The sequence below is a fragment of the Vidua macroura genome, chromosome 25 (assembly GCF_024509145.1).
Source record: "Vidua macroura isolate BioBank_ID:100142 chromosome 25, ASM2450914v1, whole genome shotgun sequence".
Taxonomy (NCBI): Eukaryota; Metazoa; Chordata; class Aves; order Passeriformes; family Viduidae; genus Vidua; species Vidua macroura.
The window spans coordinates 2675952-2692940 of NC_071595.1; the positions used below are offsets into that span (position 1 = coordinate 2675952).

General features: G+C 51.4%; 1 protein-coding gene and 1 long non-coding RNA gene across 6 annotated transcripts in view; one reads left to right on the forward strand and one right to left on the reverse strand.

Moving 5' to 3' along the window:
* The window catches only part of GRHL3 (grainyhead like transcription factor 3), a 103912-nt gene extending 99380 nt beyond the window's left edge, over positions 1 to 4532 (forward strand). For all 5 annotated transcript variants that reach the window (XM_053998908.1, XM_053998909.1, XM_053998912.1 and 2 more), the window contains 5 exons: positions 371 to 405; positions 1044 to 1132; positions 1217 to 1302; positions 2119 to 2183; positions 3715 to 4532. In XM_053998908.1, coding sequence (XP_053854883.1) covers positions 371 to 405; positions 1044 to 1132; positions 1217 to 1302; positions 2119 to 2183; positions 3715 to 3829 — 390 coding nt within the window. In that variant the 3' untranslated portion in view covers positions 3830 to 4532. The remainder of the gene's footprint in view (positions 1 to 370; positions 406 to 1043; positions 1133 to 1216; positions 1303 to 2118; positions 2184 to 3714) is intronic.
* LOC128819038 (uncharacterized) lies at positions 313 to 16925 on the reverse strand. The gene is made up of 3 exons (XR_008440624.1): positions 16673 to 16925; positions 9391 to 9550; positions 313 to 661 (listed from the first exon to the last, which is right to left on the reverse strand). It is a non-coding gene; the product is annotated as an uncharacterized LOC128819038 (long non-coding RNA).
* Positions 16926 to 16989: the final 64 nt, after the last annotated feature.

Consider the following 16989-nt stretch of genomic DNA (forward strand, 5'->3'; position numbering starts at 1 on the left):
TGCAGAGGACTGCAGTGGGAGCAAACATAGCAGCAGAAAATAAATTACAGTAAAACGTGACCATCTCAGTCCCTGTGTGGGTGGGACATCCCCCCACTGTCCTCTATCCAGTGTCCTTCAGAGCTCCTCAGCATTCCCTGCCTCAGAAACCATTGCCTCAATTTGTCTAAACCAGGGAATCTGGGGAAGTTCTTTACATCAAATTTCATTTAATCTAAGAAACAGATGTTTGGGTTCAATTGTATGGGAAAGCTGATGGGTCAGGAGGAGGGAAATCATGTTTAAAGTGTGCCCAAGTTGCCTCCCCCCAGCCTCTCTAGCACACAGTGATGCTGTGCAAACTCACAGATCCATTTCCTTTGCATTCCAGGTGCTCCCTCCCGCTGTTCCCAACTCTGCAAACAGGTGAGGATGCAGCAGTGTGTACTTCCCATCCATCAGCTGCTCTGCTCCTTTGGGAATGTCAGGGCTGTTGGGTACCCCAGGGGCAGGATAACACAGCTCAGTGTCTCCCTGATGCCCTGAGAGTCAGAACATGAGTTAAACCTTGTCCTGGAAGGGACTCAGGGCTGCAGAAACATGGACACATTTCTGTCCCTGTCAGAGTCACTCCAATATGAGCTGCTCCCTGATTGTCCTGTTGTTCTCATGGAGACAATGTCTGAAAGGGAAAATATAAGATCACAACTGCCACTGAAGGGCTCACATCCCCAGAGGGTGGAATATAAACTGGAATGAAGTGGAATCACACTTGAAAAGCAGAATCTCCCCCAGCCTGGGCCCTCTGTGTGGGGATACCAGTGCCCCACTGGAGGTGCAGGAGGCTTTTGGGTTTGGTGGCCCCAAACCCTCTGCAGGCCCTCCCTGAGCTGCCCATGTGCTTTAGGCAGGAAGCTACAACTGTGCTGCTGTAATTCCAAACCAGTACTGAATTGCTGGGTGGCTGTTGGAGTAAGTGGTTGTTCAGTGGAGCTCAGCAGCTGCAGTTGTTTGTTTGCTCTTGCTGCTGTGCCCTCCTGAGCGTGTTTGTCCCCTCGGCCCAGGCTGCCCCTGAAGCGGAGCGGGGCCTCCTTCGCCGACGACTTCGACCCGATCCCCCCAAAGCACAGCAAGGACGAAGATCCCCAGAGAGGTAACCCTGGATCCTCAATTCCACGAGGCCACAGGGCTCTGGGAGCACTGGCAGGGACCCTGACCGTGCCCTGTTCTCTTGCAGTGCTGCTCTACGTGCGCAGGGAATCAGAGGAGGTGTTTGATGCTCTCATGTTGAAGACCCCGGATCTGCAGGGCCTCAGGACAGCTGTGAGTGTCCCCAAACCCCCTGAGGAATGGGCAAACTGCAGATAAAAGGGAATGGGGTTGGTGAACAGGGAGCTGGATATGGGCTGTTCATCTCTCCTGCCCTGCTCTCCCTTGGGAATGGAAATGGAAGTGGGAGCAGGAGCTGAGTTGTCCTGAGAGCTCCTGGCGTGGCTGTGTTGTGCTGCAGAGGGAGGATCACACCTCCTGCCTCATCCAGATCCTCACGGAAGTCTCCTCTTGTGACAGCACATTCATATTTTCCACTGTCAAACACCTTTTCCATTCTCCTGGCTGGAGATGTGTGATCTGAAAGCCTCCCTGGCCTCGTGCTGGAATTCCCTGGCTGTGTTTGAGGAGCATAAGGACATATTTCTGTCATGGTTATCAGCAGCATCTCTGATAACCCAGCCCTCTCTGGAGACTGCAGGGAAGGAAACAAACAATAAACCTCCCAGATTTGGGGTGGCTTTATGGCTGCACTTTAAGCTCTGTTGGTTTTACAAACTTTTAAAAATAGGGCGTTTGAAAAATGTCAGCACAGAGGATTCTTTGCCATCTTCTCCTTCCCCCATCCCTCACCACAGAGAGTCAAAAACCTTAATGGAAAATGCTTGGCAAAAACCTACAAAACTCCTGCCACCCTTAGACCAAAACTGAACTTGCCCAGGAGAATGTTCAGGTCATGGTTTTGTTCTCTGGGGTAAAACTGAAGGGGAATCCTTTGCTGCAGAACACCCTGGGTCGCTGTTATCTTTGATTTTTATCATGGGAATTTCACTTTACAAGTACAAGGAATTGCCATGTTTTCTCTCATAGATTTCAGAAAAATATGGGCTTCCTGAAGAAAGCATTTATAAAGTCTACAAAAAGTGCAAAAGAGGGTAAGCTAATCTCTCATCTGCTTTTATGCTGTGCCTCCACACCTGTCCTGTCCAGCCCCTGCCATTGGCTCCAAGAGCATTTTAACAAGATAATAAAAGGTAGAGCCATGTCAGCTCTGCTATTTGGAGCATATAAAACTCAGATCTTTCTGGGCTTTAAAGATTTGGGATAATGCTTGTTTGTGTTACATTTGTTTGGAGGGTAAAGTCTCCCAAGGAAAGGAAGTTGGATGAAGGTGGAATTGTTTGGGGAGCCTAATGGTGATCCTTTGTGTCTCAGTCTAAAAGCCTGAGGTTATGGAGAACTTATCAGAGAGGGATCACTGTTTGCTTCTCCAAAAAATGCTGGAATGTCCCTGGCTCAGGATGAGGGGTGGGCCACAGTGAGCATCTGAATTTGTCAGGAGTTCTTCCACCTGTTGCTGATGCTGCTCATCTGTTAGCCTCAGAAATGGGAATTTTCTCCCCAAAGGAAAAGACCAGCACTGGTGGCTTCAGGGGAGAGGCTACCTCACTCAGTTTGGCTTTGGTTTTGTTCATCTGATAAACAGTGAGTGTTTGGTGATGACTGGGAGAGAAACCAGGCAGGAGAAGCAAAGAGGTATCTCATGAAAAGGAAAGGCCACGCCTGGAAATTAGATTAAATAAATAATTTTGACACCTGGTTTAATGAAGGCTGGACGTGACCCATGCCAGCAGCTACTTCTGAAGTGTGGGGAGATTGGAGATAGCTCCACTCTGGCTGGTGGCAGGGTCAGGCCCAGCTTCCTGCTCCCCCAGATTTAATTTTCAATAATTTTATCCTATTGCTCCACCCTAAACAATTTTCTCCTGGTAATTACAGCTTGAGGGGCAGATCTTCATCTGGTGAGAGCCAGTGGAGCTCAGTGGGACTGCCTGGCCTGGCAGCAGGGCAGGACCTGCCCCAGCCATGGCCCTTCCACGGGGGTGAGCTCAGCAGATGAACTCAGTCCCAGGGTGACTCAGGAGCAATACTGAGCCATTTTAGATCTTGGTGAGGTTTGGTCTGGAGGAACAATCCAGGGCTGATTCCTGATCAACATCCCTGGGATCGTTTGTGGTTCAGAAATCAGATGGGAGCACAGCACAAGAGGCACAGGTGACTTCTCTGGCTCCCTGTCTGAGACAGGCAGAGATAAAGGGATCAGCTCTGCTGGGGAAGCTTTTGGGTACCCACAGAGTCTCTCTGGGGCACCTGCTGGAGGCCAGAGCTGGGGTCCAGGGCTTGGGAAGGCGCTGGGGCTGGTACAGCCAGGACGATTCCGATGCACCGGGCAGACCCTGGGCAGTGCCAGACCCCCAGTCCCAGCAGCCCCCTGGAATTCCTGACTGTGCCATGACAGAGCTGCCAGGGTTGGTGACTGTTCTGTGCTGGATCTTCCCTTGTGTTGTGCCATGGCTTTAATTAATTAATTAATTAACACTGGTTGAGCCCCTCAGACTGGGGAAGGTGAAAAGCACATTGCTTTCCATGTGCTGCATCTGATCCAGCCATTCTTCTCCTCTGTAGGATCCTGGTGAACATGGACAACAACATCATCCAGCACTACAGCAACCACATGGCCTTTCTGCTAGACATGGTAGAGGCAGAGAACAAGTTCCAGATCATCCTCAAAGAGCTCTAAAGAGCTGCAGGCAGCACTTCCTGGGACTTCTCTCCGAGCTGGCACGTGTGACCCCACAGAACTCAGCCCTGTGCCTGCTCTTGTTGCCTTGACTTGAACCCCCACGGCCCTGGGGCCGGGCCACAGATTGCTGTGAGATAATCCTGTGAACGTGGATCTGTTGAGTTTATTATTATTATTATTATTATTATTTTTTATTATATTTTATTCCCTTCTGGCACGGGGCCTGAGCTGCTGTTTCAGGGCTGGGCACACAAAGTGACACTGCCAGGCCTGGGCAGAGAGCAGAGCTGGTGGCCTGGCAGTGGCTGATGCCAGCCCAGGCCTTGGCCTCTCCACAGACCCAGCAGAGCTTTCCCAGCAGGGCTGAGCCCAGCTCTGAGCTCCTCTCTGGCACAGAGTCTCCCAGTCTCACAGCTCCTGCTGAACGGACACTGCCTGCTGAACACCCTCCCTGCCACATCTCTGACTGTAAATACCACGGAGGCTCCACAACCCCTGTTTATACATTTCTGTGTTGTTCCTTTTGTATTTTATATGTGTATAAATATGCATTGTTTTATACTGGACTCAGTATGGTGACACAGAGCATTTCAAACACACGCTGCTTCACATTTCTCCGTGAACTCCTTTTGTAACTGTGTTGTTGGTTGTGTTGTTTTGGATATTCTGTAGTAATAAAGGCTCAAGGACTGAAAATGAACCGTGTCCTCCAGCTCTGGAGTCAGAGTTGGGATGAGCTGGCCAGGAGCTGGGGCAGGGAGGTGACCCCAGAGGCACCAAAAGGGCTTGAGGGTGGTTTTGGCCAAGGTCTGTTCCCTCTGCAGCCACCATGTCCAGCTGTGTCACCAGGTGTGACAGGGTCCCTGAACTCCTTACACCCCATGCTCAAACTGCCTCAAGCTGCTTCCCATTTAGGTCATCAGATGCCAAGGGGAGCCCTGTATTTTTCTAATTAATCCTCTGACCAATAAAAACCAGGGCCTTTCCTCCTCCCTCTTTTTCATCCTCTGTTTTTCCTGGCTGTGTTGAAGATGTACCTGAGGCCTGTGAGTGGGGAGGAAAGAACCCTGGGAAGGGGATTTGGAAATGTTGGAATGTGCCAGCTTGGTAAGTTTTGGATTACTTCACTACTGTTTGAGGATGGCCTCTAAGATGAAGCACAGATAAGCTGAAGGTTTATCAGCCTTTGGGATCTCTCCAGCACTCCTTCCCTTCAGATCACAAACTCCTTCTTCAGCAGGATGGCTCTGATTCAGTGTTGATTCTGTGAGTCCTCCTACAGCAGAATTTCAGCTCCAGTTAAAGCCAGTCCCACCAGGAATCCCCCAGTGCTCGGTGTCAGTGGCTGAAAGCTGCAGGTCCCCTGTCCCCTGCTGTGTCAGGGGACTGTGGGGACCCTGCTCTGGGACAGCTCTGTGGCAGGACTGGCTCCAGGTGCTCCCAGCCAGGGTGACCCTGTCCTGCCTGGCCATGGGGACAAGCAGAAGCTGCTCAGGCAGGGACAGAGGGAGCTCTGGCAGTGGGGACAGTTGGCTCTGCTGTGCAGGACAGATGGGGAGGGCTGCAGGCAGCCCTGGGCCATGGAGCTGGGAGGTTTAGGGACCTCTCACCCCTCGATGAGTTGCTCTGAAAGTCTGATCTTCCTGCCAGATAAACATTTACCTATCTGAGCCTCAGTTCCTCTAGCCTACCTCGTGACTCCAGCAGCACTACTCCTAATTTACAACAGCAAAGGCTATCTCAGTTGCAACTCTATGTTCCCAGCAGAACAAAGATGAATTTTGCTGGATGTTACGGGGCTCCCTTTCCCACAAACCCATCCTGGGTTTTGCAGGGTGAGACCCATGCAGAGGCTGCAGCTCCCTTGAGTCTGGACTCCCCCCTCTGGGGGTGGTATGGAGGCAGAGAACCGGGAGCTTTTTCTGTGTAGCTCTGGGCAATCCTGGCTGTGCCGGGGCTGAAGTCCCGGTGCCGGCTGCGTGCAGGGAAACGCTGCCGGGGCAGAGTCCCCAGCCCTGCCCGGCGAGGTGGGTGTTTTGCTGACTGGCTCAGTATCGCTCATCCCTTCCAGCCAAGGCAAGTTGCTGGGAGGTTGCGTAAAGCAGAGCTCCCAAATATGTGAGAGCATTCCTGACTCCTTGCCCGGAGCCCACCAGTTCCTTTTGAAGATTGAGATAGGAGCGATGAAGGTGATTTTCACCCCGAGCACCAAAGGTCGTGTGAAAGCACCGAGTGTTTGCAAAGGGCTCCCTGGGGAGCTGCCCGGGCCCTGCTTTGTGCTCAGAACCTCACCTGAGCTGCTCTGGGAGCTGGGCCTGCCAGAGGGGGTGTCTGGACTCGTGCTGAGCACAGGGTGCGTGACAGAGCCCAGTGCCCGTCCCTGGGCCAGCAGCACCTGCCCCCTGCCCTTCTCCTTATTGCCACCCTGGTCAGGACTGACTCCCTCCAGGGTGACTCCCCAGCCTCCCAGCACTGGGAATTCTCAGGAAAAACAGAAGAGCCCAATGCTTGTTTTAATTACTCAACATCTACAAATCTGGAAGCTTTCAAACCAATTTTAGTTAATGATCATCTTCCAATTCTTAGAACTGAGTACCACTAATTAGCTGCCCGTGAGCCAGCCCTGGCAGGCCAGCACAGGCCTGCTCGTGGTGTGCAGAGTCTGAGGGAAATCCTGACGCAGGAATGCCACTCTGGCATCCCAGCTGGGGAGGAAGGAAAACTTCCCGAGTGCTCCTGGTGAAAAAGTGCCCACAGAAATGCATAAAAAGGAGCAGCAGGCTGAGAGCTGAGTTGTGCAAGAGCTCTGGTATCCCCAGTGCTGGGTGGAGGGCTCTGCTCCTCACTTCTACAAACAACACCCAGTTTCTGTGTCTTTATTCGTGCTTATTCACTGCTTGCATCATCAGGCAGGCAGCTGAGGAGCTCGGTGTGTGATGTGGCTCTGCAGGGCTGTGAAGGAAAAACAGCATCCTGTGTTTTGTTAGGACACCCACGCGCCGTGTCCGGAGGTGCCCTGGTGCTGTGCTGGGCATGGGAGGAGAGGATTGAAGTCAGGGAAGTCAAACCCTGCCTGCATCTCTTTATAAGTGGGCAAAACTTTAATAAACCAGCTCTCATTTATTTCCCCAGGTAGTGCCTTGGATTTATAGAATTAAATTTTGGGTGAGTTGGGCACTAGAACCCCTAGACGTGTGGGAATGTCCTGGAATCATCAGCTGGAAAGTGGCCACAGAATCAGAGCTCAGTGCTCACAGTCAGGGTGCACAGACTTGGGATTTACCTCAGCCAGCTGAGGGCTGTCCTGGCTGCACTTGTGACTGGGAGTCCTGGGAATGCTGACCCCCAGCTCTGAGGCAACCCAGGCATGAACTGCTGAATAACCAGTCTTTGGTAAAGCTGCTGCTCTGTGTCAGCCCCTGATTGAATTGTGATTTTGCCTCCCTGTGGCTCTGTTCTTTGGGGCATGGCCCAGAGCAGCTCTGCGTGTTCGTGCACTGGTGTGGCATTGCAGGGTTTCTGATCCACTTGGCATAAAAGACTGATGAAAAGCAGACTCCTGTCTGCTCTCACAGTAATTCATAACCTCCCAGAAGGACCTGGGGATCGTAGAAGGGATAAACAGGGCAAGAAATGAGTGTGATTAACTGAAAAAATCATGTTAGCTGAGCCTGGCAACAATGAGCCAACGGGCACTGAGGGATCCTACAGGATCCCACAGCTCCAGCCTGGGATGAGCTCAGCAGGGATCCAGGCAGGGAAGAGCTGACCAGAGATGGGTTTGTGGCTGCCTCTGTCTTACCAGTGCTGCTGTTAGGGTTGGCATCCAGCTCTGCAGCTGCCCACTGCTCTGCCAGGGGGCTGTGTTTAACCCATTCCTCTCTGAGATGGGTCCCTCCTCCTGCTTCCCCAGGCATTTCCCGATTCCAAGCCACAGGATGTGTTTCTTCTCCCATTTTACTCGGTTTTCTGGTGATGCCAGAGCAAAGGGGTGCTGGGGGTTCTGATGCTGTTCTGTGCCCCCACCTTGCCCCCTGGAAGTGCTCCCCTCTTCCCATCAAAGAGAGGAATTCTGCAGCTGGAATGTGTTGTACCAACAGTCAGTGATGTGAGTTTTACACACACACAGAACTCACAGAACCTGTTTGTCCAAAGCTCTGACAGTCAGTGATGCTTTAATGGCCTTTACACTGCAAACATGCTTTTATTTTTTTCAACCTTACCTTTAAAAATAATGTAAAATATGAACCAGCCAAGCTGGACAAGGAGCTGGTAGTGAGGACTCCAGAGCTGCTGTGTGGCTCTCAGGGTGATGCTTAATCCTTCTAAGCCTAAAGCTTTGGGAAATGAAGAGCTTTGGGAAATGGAAGTGCTATGGACAGCCTGTGATGGTTATTGTAAAATGCATGGATTTGCCATGGTCCAGCCTTGCAGAGACCTGGCTGCTCCCCTCTCCAGACAGTGCTGGAACAGGACAGGGATGCCAAAGGACCCCAGGGAGTCCCTCCTGCTCTCCCACTGCCTGGAACAGCAGGGGGAGCAGGCTCTAACCCCAGCAGCTGGGTGTGGAGTGTTTGTGTGTTTTCTGATAACAGGCTGGGGATCTTCCCTCCTCATATTTAATTTGCCCTTTCCTCCAGCCCTCTGTCCTTATCAAATCCCTCCTTGCATTGCTTCCCTTCCAGCTTCCTTTTCCCCAAAGCCCTGATAGAAGATCCAGCTGCTAAGAGATGTAGTAAAGATTTCCCTGTTGAGTAAGGAGAGCCCTGGGCTTTCTCATGGGCTCATTCTTTTCCACGGTCAGGAATTTATTGATGATCTTAATCTCAGGCCTGCAACGTCACTTCATGGTGACAATAAATGTTTTTGAACGATCTGCTGATAGATTTATTTGTCTTCCCATGAGGATCCCAAGGGGTGGGAGGGCTTGGGAGAAGGGAGTTTCTGTCGTGCCTTTTCATCCCTCTGAAGTGGTGGCAGGATTGAACACCTGGGAATGGCAGTTCTGGCTTCCAGGAAGCACTTTTACAAGCCTCTCTCCAGCTCTCATTCCCAGCCCAGCAGGGGCTGGGGAAATGGCCAGCTTTTATCCTTCAGCTGCCTTGGGAGGCTGTGCAGACATGAGTGTCCCTCACCATTCCTGCCCCGGGGTCCCCACATTTGGGTCTTTATCCTCAGTGTTCCTCTGGGGAGAGTTCAGGCACAAAACCAGCCCAGCCTAAAGCCTCTGCTTGGGATATGAGGAATCTTTCCAGGTCAGGTATGCTCTGGCTTCTTGCTCCATGGATAAGAAGTGGCCCCCACATCCCAGGGTGGTGCAGGTTTAATTACTGTTTGTAAATGTCTGGGAGATCAGCTGATAAAGGGCCCCTGATCCACTGCTCCAGGCTGTTCCCAACCCACACTGCCCTTCCAGGCACTGCCACCTACCAGCCGCTTCCTGGGGACAACAGCCATCCCCTTTGGACCAGGACACAGTGGGACACTCTGGGATCACCCTCCTGTGATGGATTTTCATGTATCCCATGGCAGTGGGGTGTCTTCCAGGCTGCACTCACCTGGAAGGAGCTTTCTTTGCTTCCCTGGTAGGTTTGTGTGGCTGAGGCTGCAGACTCTGGAATAAATCTGGAGTAAATTCCTTGTTCCTTGTTAGGTGGGAAGTCCTTGGCTGGAAGGAAGATGTTATTCCCTTGGTGAGGGAATCCATGTTGGGATGACCTACAAGACAAACAGGAAAGGGATGTAAATACCAGCCCAGGCACTGAGGAAGGAGAGTGCATCCAGCAGGGAATGTGAGAAAGGAAAAGAACCGGTGTGACAGGACCGTGTGGGGAAGCTGCTGCTGGATTGGAAAAGTGCTGGGCAGAGCTGACTTCCAGGGACACTGATAAGGCAACACTGAACTCAGTCCTGAGCCCAGGAACAAAAGCACCATGAGCAATTTCAGGGAATCAAACAGGAGAGCTCCCAGCTGGTGTCAGCTGCCAGATAAACTCTGTGCCCTCACCCCAGGTTTCACCCTCAGCAGGCAAAGGGCCAGAAGATCTTTTGAAGCTTGGTGCATTATGCACAAATGTGGCTTCTCTTGAAGCCTGTGGCATTTCCAGTGTTGTGGGGTGTTCTGGTTATTCCTTACAGCTACTCCGAAGTCCCAGGGTGGTTTCTGGATGGTTCTCCCAGCAGAGGTTCAAAGGTACCTTCCCAGAGCTCATGGAAGTGTCCTGTGACAATTCAACCCAACATGCCCCAAGAAGCTCTGGATCTGTGTGTGAGGGCGCTCCATGGGGGAGCAGGACAAGGTCAGCAGCACCATCCTCCCTCCCAGCTCCAGACTCACAGATGTGGAGAAGGCCATTTCCCAAACTTTTCCAAATTAACTCCTCTTGTGGTTTGGGCCACAAACACTGCCAGGGCAAAAGTGGTATTGCTTTGCTTGCAGAAATGGTGAGTTTCAGAAGGAAAAAGGGCTTGGGGATGCCTTTGAATTGCCTTTACCTGTGGGTGATGACCAACAAAGGCAAACCCACATTTCAAAGCCAGATGTCTCCTGTGAGTGGTTACAGCTGCCAGCAGCACTCACACCAAAATCTGGGAGGGCTTCCCAAGGGTAGGAAGAGCTCTCTGTGACTGCCCAGGACTTGACGCTGGCAGGAAATGTCTCCGTGTGTGGCTGCTGTGTCCACAGTCCTCCATCACCTCCACACGTCCGATTTTGTTCAGGGCCCCAGAATTCCAGGAGAGGGAATTTCAGGAATCTGTGGTGCCAAGGGTTGTGTGAGTTACCCAAATCACAGACTAGATCACAGTGACATGGGACAAAATCCTTCAGATTGCCAGGATGAAGCTTTACCTCCTTCAACCTCCTCTGGGATTTAAAGCTTTTATTGTTGACTTTCCTAATGGACTGTGATGAGAGGAAACATCTGATGGCCAGGTCTCACTAAGTGATGTGGGCGTGTCCAGTTCAAGCTGGAGAGGAGAGGGGCAAGAAAACCCCTGTATTACAGACTCAAACACAAAAAGATGATGCTTTTCCCCTTTTGTTTTTTCCTTGTTTCCTATGGCCAGCTGGTGAAATGCTGAGATGTTGAACTGCCTTTGTTGGTCCCAGAGCTGCGGATGGCGGCTTTGAGGTCTGTTTGGATACTTTTTCCTTGTTTATCACTCCTTTTTCCCCCCCTCAATTTTAATTTGTCACTCAAAAGCAGATCCTGCAGTGACTACACAAAAGTTCTTTTTTGCTGAGTGAGAGCAGTGACCACGAAACTGCAGGATCTGTCCACCTTCTTCTCCTAAGATATCTCTTTGTCTATAGTCATAAATTATCAGCCACTGCCATCTTTTAAATAGATAGTTTCCTGTTCTGCCTCTTGTAGGTTAGATATTATCTCCCCCAGTAAATCATGAGTCAGTGATTAATTCAAGAAGGCCGTTCCCAGAAGCAAATTCTTACAATGTTAAAATTAATACGATGTGGAGCCATTATACCATGATAGAGAAAATAATTATGGCCTGCAAACCAGTTTAATCAACACAGAACATGCTGGGGCAGGTGCTCAGCCTGAGTCACTACAGCAGAGCTCAGAGTCCCAGCGCAGGGGCTGTGTGAGTGAGCAGGATTGTGGCAGCTGAGCCCCGGGACCGCTCCATGTGCTCTCTGCACACCCAAACTGGGAGGGAAAACACCTTTGCTGATGTATAAACACCATCAAGTGACTATAAAAGCATGAATTGCTTCAGGAACGTGCATGCAGCCACTTAAGGTGTCTCAGCTGATGAGTGGCAGCTTATTAAGCTGATTAAATTGTGTGTTCACTCGGTGTTAAGCGGCTCTGCAAAGTCATCACATATTCCGGAGTCTGCCTCAGCACAGGGGATGGGGCTCCTCTAGGAGCACTCTGAGCAGGGATGGCTCACTGGGGAACGGCTCAAACTGGGGAAAAACTCAAAAACTCCCTCTAGAAATAACAAAACGATCCCAAAGCAATCTGAGCTACAGCAAGACACCACAAAAGGGACAAAGCAGCCCAGGAGGTGTGTGTATGTTATTATAAACCATCTGATAATGGCTAATGACACTGCGTGTTCTGTTAACAGCTCCCACATCTCAAAACACCCTGAATTCCTGTGGATGAAGGCTTACAACACCCTGTGCAGCCTGGGCACCTGCAGGGCTGGGCAGCAGGCACAGAACAGTTAAGTGACTTGCACAAGGGTGAATCAGCAGGACTTGAGGAACTCAACCTGAAGGTAGGTGCTGAGCTGGAGGAACTGGCACAGCTCCCCAGCAGTGCCACCAGGTGTGACCCTGCCCCCCCTGAGCCCAGCAGTGCCACCAGGTGTCACCTGCCAGTGCCTTTTTTAGAGTTAGGGTGGCCAGAACCAACCCCACCATTCCAGCACCACCAGTGCTGGTATTATTGTATTTCCTGTTTTGCTTTCCAAGTCACACAAATTTCATGCTTTAATTTTAACTGTGCATCAAGGTAGGTGCCTTCAGAGTTTCAAAATTTTAATCCCTTAATGCAAGCCTCCTGTTGCATGGAAAGCTGAGTGATTCTGGGGATGAGGAAGATCAAATTTCTCTGTGTACAGGGCAATTTGTATAGACTGGGAGCCACAGCACATCTAAAATCCCACCTATAACTTCTGAGCTGGGCCTAATTAATGCAGCATGTGGGCAGAATGCTTTATTTGCAGTACCACACCTTTCCTGCCTCTCTTCTTTTCCTGGGCTTTTCAAAAAGAGGACTGGGCAGGATTCTATTTATAGAGCCAAATAAATCCAGCCCTGCCTGTGTTGTACGTGATCCCTCCAGCTTTTCAGATGTGGTCCCAAGAAGGGCTGAATGCCCTTCATGTCCTACTTCTGCCAATCCCAGTGGGAACTGGAAGGTCTGGGACTATAGAAGATAAAAGAAACAGCTTTATAATAACACAAATGTGAAATTATTCCAGCGTGTAGGATGGGAAGAGCTGAAGTTCCTGGTCTTTAGGAACATTGTGTGAACTTCATTAATTGTCTTGTCTGCCAGTTGCCAATGGAAAACACTCTGGAGGCGCCTTGGTTCCTGTTCCGGTGACTTGAGAGTTGGATTCTGGCAGTGATCCGATATCCCCTCCCTGAATGGCACAGGAGGCAGAGAACAGGGGAAGGCCTGGGATTGAAGAACGAGGCAATGGGCAGTGGAGGGGCAAATGAAGCAGTTGGGGCACAACTGCACTCATAAAGATGAAGGGATTTAACTGTGTTTGGCAGGAGCAAGAAGGAGCAGGGAAGATGCCAGGCTCAAAGAGGGGGAATGGATGAGCCAAGGGCTGATTAAAACCCCCATCCAGATGGAACCTATGCTTGGCCACAGCAGCAGCAACCCTGGAATGATTCAAAGCCCTCAAGGAACAACCAGGAATGGCTGGGAGGGGAATGGAGGCTCCTGCTCTGCTTGGCCTTACAAAAGGCTGAGGAGAAGAGTGGCAGGGAGTGGGCAGGCAGTGCTGGCTGCTGCAGAAGATGCTGATTTACAGTGAGATCACGGGGAACTCCTCCTGCTCTGTTTTCCTCCCTCAGCTGAGCTGTTCCTGGTGCATGCATGGACAAGTGGAACAGTGCTACTATGGTGCTAAAAATAACAAGCCCCAAATACAGGCTATTCTATGAAAACTGGGAGAGCTTTGCAAGGAATCAGACCCCAGGAGATCAGTCTTCTGGTGAATTCAGCCTTTCCTGTAAAAATGCCCCAAGTTATCAAGCACCTGAGCACAAATCATCTTTTCCACTTATTTTTCTTTGTAAGAAAACACTTCAGGACAGACCAAAATTTGAGCTGTGTGATGCAACTCTGTGAATTTCAGCTGAGCTGCTCTGACTTGGGCTGCTTCAAAATTACAGATTTGTGAAGATGTGGTCTGAGGGTTCATCTGCAGGGAGCAGGGATCCTGAGCCAGCTGTTCCTTATCAACAACCAGAAGCAGAAGAGAGCCTGCACTGCCCTGGCCACGGGGTCCATCTCCACGTGGCCCTGCCATGTGCTTGAGGTTGTCCAGCCCGTGCTCCGTGGCCAGCAGGGTTGTGCTGAGGGAAGCAAGACCTGCCCAATTCTGCTGGAGCTGATTATTAAAATTGCAGCAGGTTTCCAGAGCAGCTGAGCTGATAAAAAACTGCATCTGCAAGCTCCTTCTGCCCTGGTGCTGCCAGGCTTGGCTGCTGCTGCCCAGCCTGAAGGGCTGGATGCAATCCCTGCCCAGCAAGGGCAGCTCCTGCTGGGCAGCACGTTCCTGATTCCTTCCAGGACAGCACGTGCCAGGGAAAGGCTCCGGAGCCCTTCTCCCCTCCTGTGCATCCAGCTCTGGGTTTGGCACATCCATCATCACCCTGGTGCTGCTGAGGGTAACTGGAGATCAGGCACCTCCACACTCTTGGAGATTCAGCTCCTGCACGCCTCAGAGAGCCAGGAATTGTGTTTGGGTGATGCAAGGGGCACTGTGCTGCCAGGGAAACCCAGCAGCAGCAGCTCCCAGCCCCAGTGGCTGGGTCCTGCAGGGATGTGTGCAGGCAGGGGTGAACTGGCAGAGTGACACAAGTGGGTCAAGTCACCTGTTGGGTGTTCTAGGTCAGCCACTGAGAGGAAAATAAGCTCTTTCCACTGCCTAAATTACAAGTGGGTAACTTCCTGTCCTGGCATTTATCCCTGACTCAAGGAATGTGCTCCAGAATGGCTGAGGGGGACACAGCCAAGTCCTTCAGGTGTGGGAAACCAAGTCAGCAGCCCCTAAAAGGTCTGGTGCTGATGGGTACAGTGCCTCCCCTCCTGACCTGCCGCAGGAACTCTTCTCCAGGGATAAAGCCTAGGAGAGAAGCAGCCAAGCCCTCGTGTAGTTTGTGGTTTGGCCTCCTGCCCATTCTGCCCTTCAAGCAGGAAATTCTCAAAGGGAAGGGAGTGCTTTGAGAAGCTCCCTGCAGACTCTGCTCTGCTTTAGTCACAGCTCAGCATCAGGTCAGCTGGCTCTGCTGGAAGCTGACCAGGCAGACTGATGGCGCCTACAGAAAGTCTTTAAGCAACTTCTCTACCTTGATCATTTTTCCCTCATCTTTTTTTTTTTTTTTGTCCTTTACGTCCTTGATTGCTGTTATTCAACCCTGAGATAATGCACTCCTGATATCACTGAGATGGGAGAGACAAGCAAAGAGCAAGAGATCAAAGGAAGAAGAAGAAAGAGAAGATGCTAAAGGCAGGAGAAGAAAGAGGGGAAGATGCCAAACACTTCCTTGATTCACCTACTTTGCATACACAGTACCAAGTTTCAGAAATCCTTCCTGTACGTAATTTTGGGAGTTCTGGGGTTACCACGCAGTCCCCAGACAGCGAGAGGCTATGGAAGGGCATCCTCCTTCCCCCAGCTGAGGAAGGTGCATCCAGAAAGCCCAGGAGGCCCTTGGCACCTGCGAGTGTTGGCTGGGAAAGCGCTGCGGGTTTAACGCATCCTTCTGCTTCCCTCTGCTGGTGGAAGGAGGGTGGAATTCCTGAAAATCTGGGATCCGCGGGAAGGGCAGCAAAGGCCGAGAGAGGGGGCACCCCTGGTGGTGTTTAACTGCACCGGGTGCTGGAATGTGCGCCTGAAGCAAGGCAAGGTGTGCGTCCTGGAGGGCTCAAACACCTGCGACAAACAGGGCCAGGGCTGGTGGGTGGGAGACAGGGAGGTGGCACAAGTGAGATCATCCACCTGCAGTCATTTCCAGGCTTAAACCACTCATGTTGCATTGCCACTTCTCATTCTGTTATCAGTTGTGATTATAAGGTTAATTTAATGACTTTGCTCTAAACTTGGTTGCTATTCTTGTCACAGAAGAGGATCATTATCAGTGGCAAAAAAAAAAAAAACTCATAAATTTCAAACATTTTTTGTTACTCACTTGGTTATACTGCAATCCCTTTGATTGAAATTTAAATATCCTTTTTTTTTTTTTCCCAGTTTGAGATCCTTTTCCTGTGGTGTTTATAAGGAAATCTTGAAACCTAAGAAGAGCAGCCAAGGATAACAACACTGAATATGGAGATGGAGGAAACATGTGAACACAACAGCAGCTTTCCTTTGAAATGGCATGTGTAAGATAAAGGCAAATGCAACATTAATGCAGTATTCCCACCAGAAAACCAGCAGTCACTCCTGCATTTCATTTCCCTGGTTTATTTAAAAATACCCTTGGAAGCACTGCTGTTGATGAATGTTTTCTTTGACTGCATTTCTTATTCCCTTGTGCTGGTTTATTCCCAAGAGGAGGAATTCTGGGCCTGGAACTCCTCTAACCCACTGTAGCTATAAACAGTTCCAGATACCCCTTGATTTGCTCCAGTAACAAACCCTGGCTGTGCTTTGAGTGAAAAACCTTGGCGTGGTTGAGGTTTTCACCCTTCAGCTCCACACTCACTGTGGTAAGTGCTGTTTATTTTCAGGACATGGCACTGAGTGGTGCTGTTCTGGTACCTCTGCCAGAGGTACCTCGTGCTCCACAGCATCCCTGAGCGGGGATGCGGTCACAGCCCACACGTCCGGGGTCACGACTCAGGGCACAGCCGGGATTTTGTTTCTAAGGGCAGTCCCAGCTCTGAACGTGCAGCAGGGCCGAGGCTCCAGAGCTGGCCCAGCTCAGCCATGGCCTTTGCTGTCTCCATTGAGAGAACAGGGCGCTCGGGGGCGAGAGGAGCCCAGGTGAGGGATGAGGTGACGCCCTGAGGCAGCGCCCTCAGGTGAGGCCCTGGAGGCGCCACCGGAAGTCGCCTCATGCCCCAGCCCGGCCCAGGTGAGGCGGCGCGGGGCGCGCTGGGAACGGCGGGTGGGTACCTGAGCGGCTGAGGAGCACCGGGGAGATCCCTGAACCCGCTCAGGGGCGGTGCGCGCTCTGTATCCGCCCGTACCTGCCGGTACGTGCCCGTTCCTGTCGGTGCATTCCCGGCCGTCGGCGGCACCGGGAATGCGGACACCCGGTTGCCGAGACAACAGCCGCCTCAGCTCTCCTCCAATCACCGTGCCTGTTACTCTGAGAACTGCGGCAGGCGCCCAATCACAGACGAGCTCTCAGCGCCACCGCTGCTGGTTTAAGGTGGCTCGGCGGAAGCGCTTCGCGCATACGCCTTAAGGCGGCTCCGGCTGCTGTTCGC